The sequence below is a fragment of the Solanum tuberosum genome, unplaced genomic scaffold (genome assembly GCF_000226075.1).
Source record: "Solanum tuberosum cultivar DM 1-3 516 R44 unplaced genomic scaffold, SolTub_3.0 scf00112, whole genome shotgun sequence".
In the NCBI taxonomy this organism is placed as follows: domain Eukaryota; kingdom Viridiplantae; phylum Streptophyta; class Magnoliopsida; order Solanales; family Solanaceae; genus Solanum; species Solanum tuberosum.
The window spans coordinates 984,791-999,261 of NW_006239035.1; the positions used below are offsets into that span (position 1 = coordinate 984,791).

General features: G+C 35.7%; 1 protein-coding gene across 2 annotated transcripts in view; it reads left to right on the forward strand.

Moving 5' to 3' along the window:
- The window catches only part of LOC102605084 (protein ENHANCED DOWNY MILDEW 2-like), a 23,167-nt gene extending 9,343 nt beyond the window's left edge, over positions 1 to 13,824 (forward strand). Inside the window, exons 8-21 of one of the 2 annotated variants that reach the window (XR_001473704.1) lie at positions 605 to 852; positions 961 to 1,053; positions 1,142 to 1,374; positions 1,455 to 1,629; positions 1,761 to 1,908; positions 2,014 to 2,115; positions 5,745 to 5,837; positions 10,129 to 10,170; positions 10,776 to 10,886; positions 12,655 to 12,726; positions 12,802 to 12,908; positions 12,989 to 13,052; positions 13,137 to 13,640; positions 13,779 to 13,824. Coding sequence is in view for 1 of the 2 variants with exons in the window: in XM_015309658.1 (XP_015165144.1) it covers positions 605 to 852; positions 961 to 1,053; positions 1,142 to 1,374; positions 1,455 to 1,629; positions 1,761 to 1,908; positions 2,014 to 2,115; positions 5,745 to 5,837; positions 10,129 to 10,170; positions 10,776 to 10,886; positions 12,655 to 12,726; positions 12,802 to 12,908; positions 12,989 to 13,052; positions 13,137 to 13,577 (1,929 nt within the window). In the remaining variant the exon portion in view is untranslated. Of the gene's footprint in view, positions 1 to 604; positions 853 to 960; positions 1,054 to 1,141; positions 1,375 to 1,454; positions 1,630 to 1,760; positions 1,909 to 2,013; positions 2,116 to 5,744; positions 5,838 to 10,128; positions 10,171 to 10,775; positions 10,887 to 12,654; positions 12,727 to 12,801; positions 12,909 to 12,988; positions 13,053 to 13,136 lie in introns of both variants that reach the window. The other variant, XM_015309658.1, reaches the window with a different exon arrangement.
- Positions 13,825 to 14,471: the final 647 nt, after the last annotated feature.

A 14,471-nucleotide genomic window follows, 5' to 3' on the forward strand; every position in this document is an offset into this window, starting at 1 on the left:
GCGGGGGGGGGGGGAGAGCTTATTAAGTAGAACTGTAGAAGGAGAGAATATTAAATAGGCTGGAGGGATGATTGAACGGAAGGGTTTAAGGAAAAATGGTTCTCTAATGAGGAGAGGTAGAAACCAGATCTGACTGGGGTTAAAGAAATGCAGGAAACCACTTTGTTTTAAAAAAGCAGAAAATCAAGAGAGAAATCGGATGGGAAAGGTGGGTGGGAGTATGCTAGGATTAAAGCAGGTAGTCACCTCAGAGTACGTCTGTCTTCTACTTCTCATCACTGGATAGTGCTAGCATGAAAATGGTAGTACATGCTACCTTCTGGAACAATGCAAATAATTTTTGTCATATAATAGAATATGCTTATTCTTCTACCTATCTGATCTGTGTTTTGCTCAAATGAAGAGAATTGGAAGATGGTTGGAATTTCTGCAGTTTAACCAGAGCCATTTCTGATTCCCAGAATATGAACGAATTGGGAATTGGATAATACTGGAGATACTGATATATGTTTCTTCTACATATTTTCCAATTCTTCATATCACTGTTATTCTATTTTGATATCCAAATTGCTCACCTATGTTTAATTTGCACAATGTCCCCAAGGTCTTCCCTTGCATTTCGGCAACTTGTGGACACTTCTTTCATCCTAAATGCGTCTCAGAGTTACTTTATCCGGGTGATAAATGTCGAGCCTTAGAGCTGCAGAAGGAAATCGTAGCTGGAGAATCCTTTACTTGCCCTGCTCATAAATGTTCCGTCTGCAAGCAAGGGGAGGATAAAAAGGAATATGAGTTGCAATTTGCAATTTGTAGACGCTGTCCAAGGGCATATCACCGCAGATGCTTACCAAGGTTTCCTTGATCCTATTGTCTTGATTTTGAGTGCTTTGATTAAATAATACTTGAGGACAGAAGTATTGGGCATCTCATGTTTTGTGTTTTCTTGTTGACTTTTCTAAGATGTATTTCTTTTGAGCCCTCCCATTATGACAAAAACATCCAGAAAAGGGCTTGGAATGATCTTTTGCCCAGACGTATCTTGATATACTGTATGTAAGTTTCATCTGCAACTTCAGGAATCATGAACCATTCATGTACTTAATATCTGTTCAAAGAATTACCAAAACCTACCTCTGCCCAGGGACCACAAGATCATTCCTAAAATTGGGACTCCAAAAAGGGACCATATCGTGTTTCCACATATTGATGGGAAAGCAAACTCACAATCCTCAGGACTTCCATCAGGACCTGTGAGGATGCTCTCACGAAGGAGTAAGGTTCTTGGTGCTCTCACTGAAACAAGCTTCCTGCACATAAAAAGGCCTTTTGAGGCGGGGCACAATGCTACTGAAGTTGGTGATTCTTATGGAAAAGGTGCTACATGGCTTATACAAGCTCTTGTTCTGTAATTGGTCAAAGCTATCAAGTATATTAAAGATTTACATCTATGTCAGGAAAACAATTGAAGCCTCCAACACAGGAAAGAGGCAAATCGAAGGTGCCACTAAAGTTGGTCTGTGCCCGACAAAGTACTTTTAGTGGCAAGACGGTGAATGTCTGTCCAGTTATGCCTGTGATGAAGAAGACCAGCATTACACAGCAATTGGCTGATAATGAAATGAAAAAGAGGTACTCAATGGACTTCATCATGTTCTTAAAGTTGAATCATCCTTCCGTTTTCCATCCAAGATATAACTTTTAATGGATGTTAAATGCATTTGGTTAACCTATTTACTTTGCATTTGATACTTGGTTTGCAGAATGATGACTTTGATAAAAAACTCCACCTCTTCGTTTAATGTGGAGGAATTTGTGAATGATCAGTACCGGAAATGTATAGATAGTAACTCTCAAAAAAATTTCACAGACAAGGCCATTACCTTGGGAAAAGTTCAGTGTTCCGTAAAGGTACATCTACTGGTTCAGCATTGAAGAGAATGTAATCAGTTTTTCTTCTTATTTCTTCTGCAGTTTCCTCTTATATAAAACATTCCTCTTTATTTTCTGGACCAGGCTATTCAAGTAGCGTTGAAGAAACTAGACGAAGGATGCAGCATTGAAGATGCCAAAGCTGTCTGCGAGCCAGAAATTCTTAGTCAGATTTTCAGATGGAAGGTTGCTCCACTGGACCTAAAATGTTCTTACCTATAAACACAGGCTTTATATAGCTACATTCTTGCTCCTGACTTGATGTGTTATTTTGTGATTAAATTTTTGACGAGTTTCTTGCTCCACAAATTTACGCTATGTTGTGCAGTAAGTTCCCTTGTTGGGTGATACATAGGGAGTGCATGTCATGTCCAACAATTCTGAAAAAAAGAGGAGTGTCGAACATCGGGAGTGCATGTCATGTCCAACAATTCTGAAAGAAAGAGGAGTGTCAATATGACAAACAACAACATACCTAGTGTAGTCCCACAAAGTGGGGTCTGGGGAGGGTAGGGTGTACACATGCTTTACCTCTACCTCAGAGGTGAGGTAGAGAGGCTGTTTCTAATAGCCCTCGACTCAAGACAAAAACAATGTAGAAAAAGACGTAATGAAAGTACAAGACAATTGAAAATAACAAAAACAAGAGATAGTAGTAGAACAATACTACAACAATAATCCTACAATCGAACTACAAGAAACAACAAATAGTAACATAAGTGGAAGAACACGAAACTACAAGAATAGTACTACGACAGGAGTGTCGATATGACATATCATATATACTTGGAACAGAAAGAAAGGATAAAGAAAGAACTTTTAGGGTTTAAATCAGCCCTGGAAAAGCTTAACAAGGCCTAGTTCTCTTTGGAAATGTTAGCCCATGAAAAATACTTGACAAAAAACCATTTTCAAGAAAGAGAGTTGGTTCATATTAGTCACATCTTTTGGTTGGAGCTAAATGAACTATATCAATAGAAATGTAGTACCTCTGTTACTTCTTTTTAACCAACAGCTGAGATTTTTATCTTGCTTGGATGGTGGTGATCTAGTTGTAGGAGTATATTGGATTATTGAACTTACTACTTGCACCAACAGAATTCTAATGCACTTCTACAAGTTTCCACATGTGATTAGCAAGATGCTGTCATAGCTACGGGTTAACCGTCTCCATGATAACGTAAGTTATTTTGTGCAAGAATATAATAACTCCCTTTGATGGTCTAGCTGTTACCTAGTCCAAAAATTAAACCAAAAATCTGCCTCAGCTGCTGGAAGTTCCTGCATCAATGCATGCTTGGAGCCCGATTCCTTTATTAGCTCGTGGAATAGAATCACTAGCTCTTCTTTCATATGCACCTTTTAGATCTCTCTAGATCGTTTCTTGCTAAAGACTAGGCAAATAATTCATGCACTTGAAGGTAGTCTCTAAACTTGCATGCATTGCATCACAACAAGTTGTATATCACAACAATTAAGTTTTTTAGTTCCACCGAATGTTGTTAATTATTTTCAAGAGTTCAATCTTATTGGTGTGAGAAGAAGAAGCTATTGTATGTCAGTATTTGGAGAATCGGCACCATAAGCTTTGTATTAGTATGGAAATGTTAATTTGTTTTTCTTTTTCTTTTTCGGGAAATGTTTATTTCGTTCAGCTTGATGTTCTCAATATCTCGCGTCATCTTACATAATACAATATGCTAGATATATATCTCAGTGTTAATAACCTATTCCTACACAAAGATATGGTTATCCTTTCTGTACTGGAGACTGTTATTTCTACCTTGAATAGTTGGTAAATACAGCTAAAAAAAATTCTTTGGCAGTGTTGACTGATTGCAAGAAGATTTTTTTACTGGAGGGTGTAATTGGTGATTCCTTTTGCGTCTATTGCTTTACCTATCGAATATGACCATGATATGAAAATCTAGACACATACCTTCTCAATTATGGATACTGGAAGTTCCTGCAGTTTATGGATCTTTGTTTTCTACTCAACATTTCAATCTCTGTCAAATGACTTGCCAATCATTTCTATTTTATTTTTTTTGTAAATGGTAATGGTGTATTCTTCAGCATTAAGGAGATGCTGGTGACCTGCAAACAGAGGGGAACAAAAGAAGAGAAAAAAAATAAATACTTACAAGGGTCCTAATAATTCTACAATCTGTTCTGTATTCTCTAAACCTTTCTCTTTACACCAAAAATAAAAGGATCCAATACAATCCCATCTAACCTTCTCAATGGAATTGGACCTATCTTCAAAATTTCTACTATTTCTTTCTTTCCATACTGTCCACCAAATGCAATGTGGAATTATCCTCCACCATGCCTTTTGACTCTTGCTCCCCCCTCTTCTTATCCAACAACTCAACAAATCTGCAGTATGCTCGGGCATGGTCCAGTTTGTTTTTGTGAGACTAAGGAAGATGGCCCAAATTTGTGTTGTAAAGTTGCAATGCAAGAATAGATGCTGGTTGGTCTCTGCTGCGTTCCCGCATAATGAACACCAAGATACTATAATCTTTCCTTTTCTCCTCAGCACTTCATGTGTCAGGCAAGCCCTTCTAGCAACCAACCATGTAAAGCATTTTATTTTAGTTGGTGCTAAGGTTCTCCATCTTTCTCCACAAACTCTGCTTAGAGTTGCGTTGCTGTGGACTTTCCATTTTGTATGCTCTGCTAACCGTGAAAGCCCCATCTTTACTATGTTTCCATCTCAAAGAATCAGGAGCATTGGTGATGCCAGGGAATTTTTCTAATAGCTCTAGCAATTTGGCCACTCTCTCCACTTCCCAGTCATTCAAAAACCTTCTGAAGATTAGATCCCACCCTTGTGCTGTCCAACATTCATTGATATTTGCATCAGGATTACTACATAGTAAGAACAGATCAGGAAAGGATTCTTTTAGAGGAATCTGTTTGTTCCACGCATCTGTCCAAAACTTAGTTCTCCTGCCATTTCCCACTTCAATGTACGTATTAGCTTCAAGTTTTTGCCATAAGTTTCTGATAGTTCTCCAGAACCCCACCCCATAGGCATCAACACTAACATTACTGCACCAAGGATTGTACTCACCATACTTGGATCTGATGACATCCTTCCATAAAGCTTGCCCTCTTCATTATACCTCCATAACCACTTCATCAAAAGACTATTGTTTTGTTTCCTTAGATCTCTAATACCCATACCTCCTTTGTCTTTGCTTTTCAAGGTTATCTCCCATTTGACTAGGTTATAACCTTTAATTTCTTTGCATCCATGCCAAAGGAAGTCCCTCCTTAATTTGTCCAGCTTCTTCAGAACTTTGGGGGGTAATGGAAATAGTGACATGACATAAGTAGGAAGGGAGTCTAGCACTGAATTGATGAGAGTGTGTCTGCCTCCCATAGACAAATATTGAGCCTTCCATCTTGCTAATCTCCTTTCTGTTTTCTCCACAATGCCATCCCAAATATGTATGCTCTTGTGCTCATTTCCCAAAGGCATACCTAAGTTAACTGTTGGCATATTCTCCACTTTGCACCCCAAAATATCTGCCAGATTCTAAAATGTTTGTCACCTCCTTGATTGGAAATAAATTGCTTTTCCCCCAATTCACTTCAAACCTGAGGAAGCTTCAAAAAACAGTAAGATTGTTTTTAAGAATCTTATTTGGTCCTCCCGAGGTTCACAAAAAATGATTGTGTCATCTGCATATAGCAAATGACCAATCATTTCTATTATTAAGCTGTATTTGAGCCTTCAATGGTTGTTTTTGATTGACTATCTGATGAATGAGTTGCAAATATTCATTTCTTCTTGTATGTTACAGAAGAAGCTTGGATCTTATCTTGCCCCCTTTCTTAATGGGATGCGCTATACATCTTTTGGTCGCCACTTCACGAAGGTGGACAAACTGAAGGAGGTATGTCCTGTTTTTGCATTTTATTATTAGATCTTGTATCTTGATGGATATGTTGTTGTATCTTGTATCTCAATGGGAGTGATAATATAGCTGCATCTCACTAGTAAACCCTGTCTTACATCTTCAGAGTTTTTCTAATCGATGCAACCTTAAAACAAACTCAACAAAGCCGGTATACTAGTCAACCCTGTCTTCCATCGTCATAGCTTTTCTATTCGATCCAAGGCTAAAACGTACCCCAGAAACATTACATGAGGAAACACATTAATATCCTGTAATTTTGTATGCATGCTTTCAGTTTTCTAACAAGGTTCGCCCAAAAAAAAATAAAAACAAGGTTTACCAGAAGTGCTTCCTGAAAGTAAATAGAGCTGTATAGTTTCTGAATATAATGTAGAAGTTGCAATAACAAATTTCAAACTCTCTCTCATTTGGCTAAGCCTAAATAAAAGTCAAGATAATCATTCAGAATATTGTAATAGAATATTATTGATGATTATGTCTTTGTTGAAAGTCAAGAGAGCTATTAAGCTAGTGTTTGGTCATAGATTCCCAAATATTTTTGGCCAGTCATTTTTGGGTGAAGTTTCACCATGTGTTTGACCATAGTTTTTGGGGAAAATATTTGACTTAAAGAAATATGATTTATATCCATAAGTTTTAAAAACTATTAAAAATACTCATAAGTTTGTATTATCATTTTATGATGAACATATTCTGTGATAAAATTTAAACTCATAAATTATAAGCTCCAACCTGCTTATAAAAAATATTTCCAATTTTTATATTTACATTACTTTTAACAAGTTCTATGGAACAATACCATTACATACTTGAGAGTCAGATAGCAACAAACACATCATAAACATAAATACAATACATAAGTTGAGTGAGTGCCTTCATGGTGCGTTTCTCAAGCTTGTCAAGTTGGGATTAATAAATGTTGGGGTGTTGTTATAAAATATAAAAGTTTGGGGTAAATTTTAATTTTTTAAAAGTTCCAAAAAACTAGAACTTGGCCTGAAAACTAGTTTTTTTTTTTACATAGTTTTTGGGAATTTGTTTTTTTGCCAAAAATTGACATGTTATATGGCCAAACTCTTTTTGCCAAGTTTTATTTCCAAAAACTACTTCTACTCTTTATGGATAAATGGATCCTAAGTATGGCTTTGCATAATCTTTGAGTTGAAGTTGGAAAATGGTCCGTGGAAGTCATGTTTGGACATGAACTTGGATGGCAAGTTGAAGATTTGAAAAGTTTCGTTTGAAATGCTCATTCAGACTGCTATTTCAATATTTCACTTGAAGTTCAAATAATATTTTGCTTGAATTTCAAATAATTTTTCACTAGAAACCCAATATTTCATGGCCAACCATTATTTGCAAATATTTTTCAATACGTAAACTGTTGACATAATTATTTGATGGACAAGCAAGCCATTAAGAATGTTGTGTGGAATATCTAATGATTATGTCATGATAATTAGGAATCTTTTTGTATGTAAGGGCTTGTATTAGTTATGCTGAGATTATTTCTTATGCAGTGTGTGGTTTGGTATATTAAAAATAACATGCATTGTATAGTTTCTAAAAAAATATTTATTTACAAAAATACCCTCCTCAAATATGGGGAAAGGATGTGGAAAAGGTTTTGAGGGGCATTTGTGTTTTTAATCATGGCATGCATTAAAACCCTCTGCATTACTAATACAATGGATTTCCATATTAGTTATACATACCTTTAATATCAATTAGAGTGAATTATTTTGAAAATGGTAACGTTGTATTATATCACAAAAGTACATGGGTTGTACTCAAACCTTATATACAAATGCACTCTAGACACTCCTACTCTATTTCTATATTGAGTCTAAAACATCAACTATAGAGGCAGTGTCATTTGAGTATAATTGATTACACCAAAAACATAACAACAAAATGCAGTTTAGTTTAACATCCTGCACACTATTTTCTATGCCTTCAAAACATCTGGAATTCCTTTCTTTCCAGATTGTCCACCATATTGAAGCAGTGATAATTCTCCATCTAGTTCTGTCTTTTGCAAGGGCACTTGCCTCCTCCCAGATGTACAAGGCCTCAGTAACTCTCCTAGGCATAGTCCAGGATATGCCGTTAAGGCTCAAAAAATCCTCCAAAGCTGCTAAGTGTATTTGCAGTGTAGAAATAGATGGTTTACAGTTTCCAAGGTTTCCCCACATAGGAAACACCTAGAGCATAAGGTTATCCCCCTTTTCATTACATTATCCTGAGTCAGGGCAGCTTCCTTAGCTAGCAGCCAAATAAAGCATGAGACTTTGTGTGGGATTCTACGCTTCCATATTTGTTTCCAAGGCCAGATGGGACTCTGTTGGCTTGATTGATCCATCAGCCTGTAAGCTGAATGCACTTTGAACTCTCCTCTATTGTTGCCTTTCCACCAAAGCATATCCTCATATGCCTGAAGTCTAGTAAAGTGTCCAACCATGTTGAGGAATTCTGCCACCCTCATCACTTCCTAGTCATTTGGTTCTCTCCTGAAGATGAAATTCCACCCTTATGGTGTCCATAGTTCTGCAATAGTTCTTTGTTGGAACATTGCCAGATTGTAAATATCAGGGAAAAGAGTTTCCAGGTTACCTTTCTCATGCCATTCATCCTTCCAGAATTTGATCTTGTTCCCATTCCCCACTTTCATCTTGAATTTGGGTTTAACTTCCTCCCATAAGGCTCTTATGGATCTCCATAAACTGGTCCCATAAGGTGTGGTCACAATCTTAGTCATCCAACTATCTTCATTCTCATATTTGGCACCTATCACTCTTCTCCTAAGTGTTTGGTTTTCATTTTGAGTATTTCCACAACCACTTCATAAAGAGTGCTTTGCCATGTAGCTCCATATTCTTTATTCCCAGACCACCATTCTTCTTTCCAGTTGTCACTGCATTCCATTTAACTAGATGAAAGCCTCTATTCTCTTTGTTTCCTTGCCACAAGAACTTCCAATTAGAGTGTATTACTAATGCATACATAGGTGAAAAAGTGTACCAAACAAGGTATTAGTAATACACAAAGCTAATGCATGCGTTATTTTTTCTAAATGCACTCTACCAAATGACCTATAAAGAAAAGAGAAAGAAGAGATATTGGGGAATGAATAGCTTAATTATTCCCTCAAGCAAGTTGGGACTTTTGTAATGGTTACAAGTAATCCAAAAATGGAAATGAGAATAATTCCTATTCCTAATTTACACTATTACAAGGATTGTAAATCATTTCCAATACAAGGAATGATCACTTAGCTTGTTTACTTTGTTCCAAACATTAATGTTCATAACTCCCTCTCAAGTTGGAATTATAAAACGGTGTTGTCAAAAGCTCGCTCAAGCCCAGAAGTGAGGCTCAAAACATGTTGAGTGCTTCGCCTCACCTCACCTCACTAAGGATGTTGTTCAGTGTCGTCTTTAAGGTTTTAAGACAAATTTCCCTTGCGAACGAGCATCTCCTGAAGAGGCTACACTAAGCAATTGTTATTTCACTTTATCGTAATTTTTTTAAAATTTCTTTGTCCATATATTTGTTATTCATTGCTTATATTTGTTAGTCTTGGACTAAACATATACTCCATAAATTTGAGTGTATTTTTCTTTCTATTTTCGCCTTTTCTCATTAAAGCCCACACTTTATTTGCTCTTTGCACTTAAAGCCCCAACAGGCCTTAGAGCTTTTATGTACTTCTGATAACATTGGTATAAAATGTACATTAACATTCTTAGTACTCCCTTTCTAGTTGGGATGTATACAATGTATGCTCCTAACTTGATACACATTTGCTCAATACTACGGCTGCAAATTGGTTTTGTAAGAATATACGCCACAAACTGATCATTCAAGTTGATGAAACATGTCATAATGCAAATACTTGTTTGACCATCAGTATTTGAATATACTGAATTTTGGTGTTCAAATTACTGGTATAGTATTTAAATACTCTAGTTTAAGGAGTAGTTAAAGTGAAATAATGGTTTCCATTTACAAATATTCGACTTTCACATACTTTGTGAGATAAAGTTCATTTCCAAACACAACTGCAACTTCCAAATACTCCTTTTCAACTTCAACCAAATTTTCCCAAATGCCTACGTTATATTTTAATATATAACCTACTTGTATTTTGCACTTGCAGCACATGACATTATATTCTATCCCACTATTTTTTTGTTGCCCGTAGTTATAAATTGTATCAGACTTATTATGTGTTTTTATGCAAATTAGAGACTGAATCATTGTGCAGGTAGTTGACAGACTAAGATGGTATGTGCAGGATGGTGACACGGTAAAAAGTCCTTATGAGTTTGCTTCTTTATTTCCTTGTAGTTGTCTCTCTTCTTGTATTAACATCATAACCTGCCCATCTTTTCTTTTATTCTCTTGCTTCTTTATTTCCTTGTACTTGTCTCTCTTCTTGTATTAACATCAAAACCTGCCTATTTTTTCTTTTTTACTTTTGATGTGGAGGGTGTACCTTGTATTTTGTTGACTTAAAAGGTGATTTCTGAATTTCCAAAAAATTTCAGTCTGCCTAATTTTTGTTAAATTCAGATTACAAATTCAGTTAAACAGATTCTTTTACTCCTTCAATTTTGTCATTGATAAGTTTTTTCTCAGAACCTTTGATATTTTCAGTTAAACATCTCTTGTCATGCACTTGTTTGCTTTGTTTTTTTTGTTTCTTCTTCTTCCTTCTCTTCCAAGGGTCTATCAGAAAAAACAGCCTCTCTACCCCCACAAAGGTAGGGGTAAGGTTTGTTTATACCACGCCCTCCCCACACCCCACTTGTGGGACTATACTAGGTATGTTGTTGTTCTTCCTTCTCTTTTCTTGTTCAAAGGATTGCAGCTTTACATACTTCCTTGAATCCTGATGCGTTTCTTGTTCAGATAGTCGATTTCTGCTGTGGATCCAATGATTTTAGCTGCTTGATGAAAGAAGAACTAGACAGAATGGGGAAAACATGTCAATTCAGAAATTTTGATCTTGTACAAACAAAGGTAAATTATTATCATATCAGCTACCTTCATTTTGATCATCTGAATTACAGGTGAACCAGATTCCTGCTGGGAATTCTGTTTTTTTTTTTTTTTTTTGGGTAAAACACAGTAAATTAGAGTTTTCCCTAATTTTTCCTCTTTCAGCAACTGTTCTTGTGTGATTGTTGTTGGATCAGTCATTCAGTAGGGGCCCTTCATGTTAAACTAGCTAGTTTTTTTTGCTCTAGTCAAACACTACCTTAAGATTTGTTCATTAGCCAAATGTTACAACGTAGCACTCTATAACCAACATGTGGTATATTATTACGCAAATAAAACGTGATGGGTTGTAACTAGAATGATGAAAGAGAATGAATTTACAGGGGACCCGGGTTCTGGTGGGGAATCTTTTTTTTTTTTTTTTTTTGGGTAAAACACAGTAAATTAGAGTTTTCCCTAATTTTTCCTCTTTCAGCAACTGTTCTTGTGTGATTGTTGTTGGATCAGTCATTCAGTAGGGGCCCTTCATGTTAAACTAGCTAGTTTTTTTTGCTCTAGTCAAACACTACCTTAAGATTTGTTCATTAGCCAAATGTTACAACGTAGCACTCTATAACCAACATGTGGTATATTATTACGCAAATAAAACGTGATGGGTTGTAACTAGAATGATGAAAGAGAATGAAATATGTAGTATGGTCTTTTCTTTATCATTGGTAATTCAGGGATGAGTTATTCTTTTAGGGCATGGTGAAGTTTCTACGTGTGTGAATACTATTTAGCTTCAGTCTGTGTTGTCAGACACAACATAGGTTGAGCAGAGAGATCCTCCAATTTCACTTGGAAAATGCCTCATAGACACGAGAGGTCACCAATATAGTAAACAATTTCTACTTCTTGACAACAGACCATCCTTGACAATTAGGTTCTTCGCCACTTATAATGCTCCATCAAGTGAGAAGATTTGCTTGTTAAGAACATTGCTTTAAAATCTGACTGAACTTGCCACATCTAACCTAGTCAACTCAACTTCGTTAAATAGTTTTGACTCTTGAAAAAGACTATGATCAGTCATGATTAAAGCTCAATCTACTCACCAGGATATAGGGAGTATTTAGTTTATTGAGCCAACTCAAAAGCACATTACTATTTAGTACAAGTTATTCACGACATCTGAGATGCTAGAGAGTCAGTAGTTTCATATAGTTATGAAAGTATTACCATACATATTCCTTTTATGAAAGCATTATGAGCAAGGTTTAAATTTTTAACTAATCAGATCATCAATTTTTCTCAACTCACTGAGTAATACAGTTCAGTCTTTAGGTTTCTGTCTTTAGACTGTTGTTTAACTAAATAATCTGTGTGCTTTGATGCTTCACAATAACACACATCTGATTGGTTTCTGGAGATTGATATAGATATTACTCTTTTTATTTATTTTATTTTATTCTGATTTTATAACTATTGGTTGAACTAATAGGGCATTATGAACCATCATTCTATAAATTACAGAAAAACAGGTTGTCTTGGATGTTTTTTGATAGATTGAACGGTAGAGGGAAGGGAAGGGATAGAGTTAATGCATTTGTACACCTATGTTAGTCTCCTCTTGTGTACTTCCTACGCAAACTACGAATATGAAACCTTCCTCCCACTTTTGCTCTATTTCCTTCAAGTCCACACTGCCCCTATAAGATCGTTTGCTTTGTATTCATTAACTTAGTGCCTTGTCTAATTGTGTTTTATAAGTTAATGAATAACTTCTTGAGATTTCACAACTTTCCAGAATGATTTCAACTTTGAGAAGAGGGATTGGATGACTGTTGGTTTAAGAGACTTGCCAGAAGGATCCAAATTGGTATGTTGGAACCCCACGGCTTTGAATAACTTGACATTCTTTTGAATAATCCATCTTATCTTGTGCCTTGAGTAGATCATGGGGTTTAATCCCCCTTTCTCCACGGCAAATGAATTTATAAGCAAAGCTCTCACATTCAGACCGAAGCTTTTAATTATTACTGTTCCGAAAGAAACAAAAAGGTGAAGATTTATATTATGAAAGCAGCATGTTAAGTTATTTTCTGCTTACCGCTTGATTTATCAATCTTGTGCCATTGCAGACTTGATAAAAGAAAGAATCCTTATGATTTAATTTGGGAAGATGACGTTATCTTGGCTGGCAAGGTGCAAAATTTTGAAAACCTAAGATTTTTATTGCCTCATTTTTCTCTTACAAATGATATGACTCAGTTTTTTTTGTTATGCCAGTCCTTTTACCTGCCAGGATCAATTAATGTGCATAACCAGCAGATGGAGCAATGGAACATCGTGTCCCCTCCATTGTATCTGTGGAGTCGCCCAGATTGGACTGCTAAGCACAAAGCAGTAGCTATGCAGCACGGGCATATTAGAAAGTCTGAAGCAGAAGGAAACATAGTAAATACAGGGATCACAAATTACTTGATGCAAGAAACGCATGATTGCTATGGTGACTTTTCCGACATCCTGACCAGCTGTGGTGACATTAGTAGCTTGCTGGATGATATTCCTGAGATTTCTATTGATGCCGAATATAATCAAAATCAACATTTTGGAGTTCCTGAGCAGGATATGTGCTACGAAGGTAAGGATGAAAATGAAACGTCACCAGCTGAGGATATGTGCATTGACATGGATCTGTCAACTCCAACGAATTCCCCACTTCACTGAAAGATCAAGTATAGGCCTTCGTCATGCCTGTGGCTAATTTCCTCGAGCATGTCTCAACTTTTGGTAGTGTCGCTTGAAATTTTCATTTTTAATGACAAGGTTACTGTATAGTAGAATATCCACAGATAATATTACAAGTAGATTTGGTAATCTACTTGCTCTGCAGACTTCCAAAAACTGAAACCATAATATATGTTGCAGAGTGAAGATTCCAGGGCAACATGCATGGTCCCTTTTTGGAGCTAAATCTTATGAGATAGTGGATGGTTAAGCCTAAAATGAAAAATTAATATGGAGAGCAGACCACGGTGCTATCCAATAGCGTCTCACAAGAATATCATAATTAATTTGAATACTAACATATATGATCCATCCATGATTTATCAAAAATTTAAGTGAGCCTAATTTTATTTGAAATTTGTTAAAATTCTAATAATTATAGTCCCTTGTATGAGTTTTAAGTAATATTCAATATTTTTTGAAAATAACTATAATTTATTATTTTTTTATAAAAAATATGCTCAAATTTAGAAGCATAAGTAACTAGAGTTGTTCATGGTTATGGTTAAAAAATCAAATCGAACTGCAATTCGAATCATACCAATTAAAAAAATTGATGTTTGGTTTGGTTTTAAATTTTGAAAATCGATATTATTTGGTTTGATTTTGGTTTTACTAAAAACAACCGCAAAAATAACCAAACCGAATTGATAAATTAGACATATAAATTTTATAATTATTCATATATTATTCATAAATAAAATATAAATATTTGGTAAATTTTAATTAACTTAAGTCTTTAACTTTACCATTTTCTCAAGCACAACACTTAAACTTTAGTCCAACTATTACAATCCTAAGTCCAAGTCCATCAAAATCCATTACTTTAGTCTT